We start from the raw sequence: 7617 nt of genomic DNA, 5'->3' as shown, positions 1-7617 counted from the left end.
CATCTATTGATTTTTAAAGTTCAAATTTTTAATTGAAAAAAAATTCTAAAATGTAAGTAATACTAGGAAGAGACATTTGAGTGTATAGTATTCAATTTATTCCATGATGCCAAATACCAATTTTACGAACATGATTAGCTAAATTTAGAATTATACTAAATAAAATCATTTAATCCAAATTACTCCTCATTTTGAGAGAAACTAGAGCGGTATGATCCGATTCCAATGACCTAATTAATCTTTGTATTACTAAAATATTTCTCATTTAAAAAAAAAAAAATAGAAAAAATTCATTTTACCATCAAAGGATAGATGTTATAAGGATTGACCAGCCATACTTTTAGTTTCAAAAAATAGTGTTTAAATTTCGAAAACAATGTGTAGTTTTGAAATCAAACACACGGTTGCAACATTTATTGACAGACAGTTCAATCCAAGGCACCCGAAAATCATTCAAAAGGTGAAGACTGAAGACTGTTATAACATTGGTTTCATAATACTTTTTACACTCTCGAGAAAATAAATACAAATATTAATAAAAAAAAATAAATTAACAATAATAGAGTTAATGAGTTTAAGTACCTGAAGCATAACAAGTAACAACAATATATTCTCTATAAATAGCAAGAAAAACACACAAAATACATATTCTTTCTTTTTAGAATGGAGGTTAGGTTAAATGGGAGAATAAAATAAAACAAAGAACACAAAGTTAATCTTCTATAAATATGACAGAAAATTCTTCTTACAAAATCATCAAACATAACAATACTAAGTAGTACTCTCTCATTCTCATTGAAAATTTATCATTTTTCATTTTCGTTCGTCTCAAAACAAGGTTATTATTTTCTAATTTAGTAATTGTACTACCTACTTAACATAATAAATATCCTTTCAACTTACAATATATTACACAAATGTTTACTTTTATATTACACTGTATTAATAGGGTATTTTTGTTTTTTTTACTACAATTCACTATTAATACTAATATTCAAAAATCTACGTGCAAAAAACAAACGCCATCGAATATAATATTTTTAAAATAAATTTCATAATAAAGAGTGAGAAAACAATTTCATATTCGTTCTTTCAGTCACGGACACAATAGTAATATGAACGGATCAAAATTAAAATAATTTTGAAATTATTTATATAAATATATATATGTTTGATTGAAAGGGGTAGGTAAGCGTGATCATCGCAATTGCTGCCCAGCTTCACGACATGTGGGCCCCACCCATATTTAATAAATTTTCAAATATGAATAATAACCATTTCTTTATCTTTTTGTTATTTATCTTTGAGCAATACAATACTCCCTCCCTAATTATAATACTATTATTTATTATATAAATAAAGTTAGTTATTATTTTTTAAAATAAAAATTAATATATATAATTAAAAAATTGAAAATAAATATTTAGATATATATATATATATTATGAATATTATTTTATAAAGAATAAAATTTTATATAATATAAAATATAATTAATTTAAACTAATTTTATAAAAAATAAAAAATTTAAAAAATAGATAAAAATATCTTATTTATTAAGGAGAGAAATAAATAAAAGAATTTTGAATATCTCTCCTATGTAACATTTTAAATTTTAATAAATTAATTTATATTTATTAAATATATTTAAAATTATTAAAAATAAAAATAATCATCTTACTTAAAACGAACTAAAGAAGAAAAATATCATAGGTAGCGGTATATAGAGAAATAAATTAAAAATACTATATTATATTTAATTTAATTTTGTTTTATTTAAAAGTAAGAACAAAAGCACACTTAAAAGAAATTAAAATAAATAATTAGTGGCAAATTTCAGGTACGTTATTAGGGGCAGTTGGTAATTAATGCAAGCTTCCCACCATGCAAACATTTTACTCCTCGGCACCGAATCAAAAAATATATACTCTTTTCGATTAAATAGTCTTGTTTACAATTTTTATCATTTTAAAACAATAGTCTTATTTTAATAAATAACTATATCATCATAAAACTACATTTACTTTTTCATTATTATTACACAATTGTCATTACTTTTTACACTAATACGCTCACAAGGGCAAAAAAGTCTTTTATCCATACTTTTTTACCTACTACCAATATAATATCAATATTCTTTAAATCTCGTGTCCAACCCAATTACAACTATATTTATAGGACCGAAGGAGTATATTGTTTTTTATATTTTAATCTATCCGAAATTAATTTATTTATGTTTTTAGTAATTCTAATTTAAAAAAAAAAAGAAAAAAGAAAAATCCTACATACTAGTTATTATTACAGCATCATTATTTATATTAATTTAATGATAAGATTTTCCCCCCCTTCCTCCTAATACAATATCCTATTTATCATTTTTGTTAGTTTCAAAATAATAGTCTCATTTCTATAAATAATCATATCACTGTAAAATTACCCTTATAATCATATCATTGTAAAATTACCCTTACTTTTTCATTATTATTACACAATTGTCACTACTTTTACACTAATACACCACTTGTACTTCACTTCAGTTTTGAGAGTTAATAGAACACTCTACTTTGCCGAGTGCATCTTATAATGTTCTTACTTTAGCGTGCGTTAGAGATGTGTGCAAGGTTGTACTTGCAAGCTCTCGATGGAGTCGAAGAATCGCTAGACCGACGGAAAGATGCTCGAGAAGGAACCATCTGACCGTTAGCAAAAAATTCTTTTACCCATACTTTTTACCTACTACCAATATAATATTAATATTTCTTAAATCTCGTGCCAAACATAAACTAGACTATAGTTCTGAGACGGAGGGAGTATATAAAAATTTTATTCTTACTTTTTACCAACTACCAATATAATATTAATATTCCTTAAATCTCGTACCTAACACAATAAGACTATACTTTTAGGACGGAGGGAGTACTATTTTGCATGTAAATACTAAATATATTATTTTTTATTTTAAAATTATTTACATTAATTTTTATATAAAAAATAATAAAATAGTATCATAATTACTGTTTTTTATTCAAATGTATAATTAAAAATAGAATGGAAGGAGTATTTTATTAATGTTGGAGATTTTCTTTGATATTATTTTGTAAATAATAAAATTTTATATAATAATATAAATAATATTTATTTATTTATTTATAATTAATTTAAACTAGTTAAATAAAAGATCTTCGTTGGCAAAATTTGGTGCAATAATCAGGAAATATTGCACCTTGTCAAATAAAAGACCCCATGCCGATTAAACTCTTAACCTTGAGCATGCCAAGAAAGAATTCCATCGCTTGAGCGCTACACTCTCTTGGCGGATGCAATGGTCCAATTAGTGATTCATAATTTCAATTACTATATACGCTAATTTATAATTATAGATATATTGTTCAACAAAATTAAATGAAACGCACCGTTGCTGCTGCTGCATTAGAACTTGTGTTTCCGATTGCCCGGCGAGTCTGCTCGGTTCAACAAAGTTGTCGAGACGAAACAGAAACAGAAACAGCTCCAAGGGTGGCTCGAAGAAAAAAACACATTAGATTATTCATCGAAGCTGCGATCTCCCCATTTGACGTTGTATTTGGCTGCAAGATAGTGTGCCCCGACAGGACCCCGGCTTCCAAAAGGGTAGTATTCGGGGACTATTTTCTTTTCGTCCAGCTCCTTCAACACAGGAGTGAAGAGCTTCCAAGCTGCATCTAATTCGTCGCTCCTTATGAAAAGTCTCCTCTCGCCTTCAACCGCGTCTAGAAGAAGCCTCTCGTATGCATCGGGTATCTCTTTCGAGTACCTGCAAAATCAACATCATTGCATTGCATTGCACATTCTCATGATTATGATTACCAAATTATGTAGACAAATGCATAGAAATGCAAGCGCAAGTGTACAATGATATCAGTAAATAATCAATTAATTACCTTGTTTTATATAGAAGATTAAGATTACTTCGATCCAATCTCATACCCAAGCCGGGGACCTTGTTGTTAATCTTAAGATATATCTCTTCATTGGGTTGAACGCGAATTACAAGCTCATTTGATGCTTGATCAAGATCAGAACCGAATTGCCGGTTGTATAAATTACCGGGTACATGTCTAAATTGCACCCGTATTTCGGCTCTGATGAGTACAAAGAAAAGTAAAAGCAATGCATCAGATAAGTGGTTCATAAGAAATTCATTACATAGTCGGAAAAAAAAATAAAATTGAATTTTGCTGACCTCCTATCATCTAAAGCTTTCCCAGCTTTCATAAGAAAAGGCACCCCATCCCACCTGGGGTTGTCTATGAAAAGTGCTGCAGCAGCAAATGTTGGAGTTAGACTACCTTTAGGTACTGTTTTGTCGTCCGTATACCCGGGGTAAGAGACACCTCCTTTCGTATGACTTTTGTATTGTCCTATGACCACATCATCAATGTGCAAAGGCCTCATAGACCGCAGAACTTTAACCTGTTCATCGATGAATATTCAGAATATTTGAGGATTAATGCACAGATGGTTTAGTTAGATCACTTTGGAGGCGAAAATGGAAATACCTTTTCGTTTCGGATATCTTCTCCATCCAAACTGACGGGCGTTTCCATGGCAAATAAGGCCAGAATTTGAAGCAGGTGATTTTGCATTATATCTCTGATTATTCCGTAATGATCAAAGTAACTAGTACAAGACACGAAAACAATTCATCAGCAAAAGTTATGAGAAGAAGGGCTTCTGAAAGACAACTTGAAAGATAAATTACCCTCCTCTTCCTTCAGTTCCAAAGTCTTCCGAGAATATCAATTGAACATTTCTTATGTATTGTCTCGACCATAATGGTTCGAAAATAAGGTTAGAGAAGCGAAGGACAGAAAGGTTCTCGACTAGCTCCTTTCCTAAATAATGATCTATCCTGCAAGGCGAACATCATGATGGATGAATAATGATTCCGTGACTGTAATGGGAATTATTGACAATTGTCACAATTACTTCCAGAGAAAAGTAACTTACCTAAAAATTTGATCTTCCGTTAAAAATTTCTTCAACGCAGAAGTCAAAGCAGCAGAGGATTCAGAATCTCGGCCAAAAGGTTTCTCAACAATGACCCTAGTCCATCCCTGAGCTGCAGAAGCAGAGACACTTGCACACTTCACAGCATCTGTGAAGATGTTTGGTGGGATTGATAAGTAAAAAAGTCGGTTCGATACCCTTCCAGCCTACAGAAACCAACCATCTTTATAGCATTAATACCACAAGAAAATTTTAAAACTTTAACAAGGATCTCCAATCACAAACTATAAATACAGTGCATCAACTGTTTTCACAATCTTTCTTAAATAAACTACTTGCATGTTATCACCTAAATAGATTACAAAATACAGATTCAATTTGGCCCTCAAGGAAATGCTAGCACATTGTGTCTTTGTAGTAGATTCTCTCTGATATTAGTAGGAATATTTCTATATAGCAATCTATCAATCTATACAGATATCCAAGGAATGTCCATACATTACAACTGGTCAGAAGATATTTTGGCTTAAGGTACAAGTTCAAGATTACAGCATCAGTGTATGTAATATGTATTTATACCCTTGTATTTCACTTTAAACATGGAGTGGTTCATGGTTGCAACATAAATGCAGAAAGGGAGGGTTAAAAAGTAATCTTGAGTCAAGAAAGAGTGATTTAGTGATAAATAATTAAATTCCATCGAACTCAAAAGATCGAAAGTAAGGCTCTTTTCCAAAGAGTATCTACCTCATGTGCTTTGAGTTTTTTATCAAGTTCCGCAAAGTGTTCCTGGGAATCATATTGACCAGAATGGTAGAAACATCTCTTTAAGAACTGTTCCATCTTTTCACCACAGTTTGCACTAAATAACAAGCGAAACCATTATAAGCATTTCTCAAGAAGAATCACTACACAGATAAGTGCAATAAATTTCCAAGACATTAGACATTTGAAATAAAGGAAAAGAATATGAGGCAAAATACCTTTTGTCAATTCGGCATGTAAGAGTCCGGCTAACCATGTCTCGTAGCTCTGCATCAGTCATCTTACTACGGGCATATCCAAAGATAGTAAAGTGCTGAAACCGAATAAAAGAGTTAATATCAATAAATTCCAGTTGAAATCATGCAGCAAAAAGTTCCTCTACACAGTACAGTGCTGTGCGTATTCATACAAATAATTTTTAACAAGCAGACCTTAGGAAGGCAATCCTCGTAGAAAAGGGCAAAAAGAGCAGGAAATATCTTCTTCTTAGCAAGGTCCCCAGAGGCCCCAACAACAGTTATGCTGACAGTAGATTCATCGCCATTTTTATTCGAATCAATTGCCATGTTTTGTCTCTCTGTAGGGACCACTGACAACAAACTATCTTTCAAAGTTGTCTCCGGAGTTTTGACTGCCGCCGTTTTAGTGGCTGAATCGCCTGAATTCATATGCATTTCAAATTTGACAAAAAGAATTATGAATCTACCTTAGTCAACTTTCACAGTATGCAAAAGTGCACAAACAAATTCAAAGTATGCAGCAGCACTTGCACTGAATTTTCAAAATCATAAAACACTTCAATAAATACGAAGCAATCCATAACTTGGTGGTAACTCTTGAAATTAAGATGAAGAAAATGGCAACCAATTCAATTAAGCACTGTGAAATGTTTAAGATTGCAAAGAACTCAGAATTTCCCATAACAAGACTCTGACGACATCAATAAATTATAAAGAGCTGATCATGAAACATAATATCTGAAAATATGCAGCACAACCTTAAAAAATCTAATCAAGCTGGTAAAGTCTTGCAATCCAAGAAACAAATAAACACGATAAATTCGCTAAGCTCGTAGAAATGCATAGAAACAACAAAACAGGGTGAATCTTTCGCACTACATCAACCAATTGCAAATTTAAAATATAGCTAGAAACAAATAGTTGAGCAAACTACAATATGGATCGGAGGGAAACACAACCGACCTCGCAAGGGAATCGCATTGCAAAGCGAGCTGATCTTCACCTGGACAGAAACATTCGTCGATAGCTTGTGATAAATTTCGGAAAACGAGATAAGCCTCTGAAATTGACGAAATCCGGTGGAAGTACGACAGGAATACGCCGTTGACGAAGAGCTACACTGGTTGGGTACCGAAAGCGCTGCCATAGGTCCTGAAAATCACCCGTCCCAAAAATCACCTACAATAGGATTTCTGCTGCGGGCTTTCCTTCGGCCTAAGCGAATCTTCAGAATCCAAAAGGGATAGAATTCGGCGTGGGAGAAAGTGGACAGAAACTTCTTCGGCGATGTCGAAGAGGTTAGGCTCCTGAGATCTTCGAAAGGCGCAGTTCTGTTCCGCGTGTGTCTCCTTATGCACGTTTTCGGCGTTCACTCGACGTACCATCAAAGTGGCTCACGTGCAAAATTAATACTTCTACAAATACTACTTTCCGACATAATTTATTTATATTTCTATTTCAGTCAATTTTTATAAGTTGTTCTTTATTTTTTTAATTATATTTTAAATTATATTTTAAAATATATTTTTTTATTAATCTATTTACTTATTTTAATTAATTTATAATTATTTTTATTAATATTTTTTTAATAATTTATTAATTATACTTTACTTAAATTCTTATA

At 31.4% G+C, this 7617-nt stretch overlaps 1 protein-coding gene across 2 annotated transcripts; it reads right to left on the bottom strand.

Moving 5' to 3' along the window:
* Positions 1-3167: 3167 nt before the first annotated feature.
* On the bottom strand, positions 3168-7353 carry LOC127245700 (glucose-6-phosphate 1-dehydrogenase 2, chloroplastic). 2 transcript variants are annotated; one of them, XM_051266714.1, is made up of 10 exons: positions 6957-7353; positions 6186-6412; positions 5973-6067; positions 5737-5851; positions 4990-5195; positions 4742-4891; positions 4539-4659; positions 4223-4452; positions 3921-4121; positions 3168-3793 (listed from the first exon to the last, which is right to left on the bottom strand). In XM_051266714.1, the coding sequence occupies exons 1-10, from the start codon at positions 7138-7140 to the stop codon at positions 3544-3546; spliced, it is 1779 nt and encodes a 592-aa protein (XP_051122671.1). In that variant the 5' UTR covers positions 7141-7353; the 3' UTR covers positions 3168-3543. The 2 variants fall into 2 exon arrangements, with proteins under 2 accessions (XP_051122671.1, XP_051122672.1); XM_051266715.1 differs by having other exon boundaries at positions 6997-7123.
* Positions 7354-7617: the final 264 nt, after the last annotated feature.

Source organism: Andrographis paniculata, unplaced genomic scaffold (genome assembly GCF_009805555.1).
Source record: "Andrographis paniculata isolate CXL003 unplaced genomic scaffold, ASM980555v1 Contig22END, whole genome shotgun sequence".
Classification (NCBI taxonomy): domain Eukaryota; kingdom Viridiplantae; phylum Streptophyta; class Magnoliopsida; order Lamiales; family Acanthaceae; genus Andrographis; species Andrographis paniculata.
This window is presented reverse-complemented; position numbering and strand designations above follow the sequence as displayed.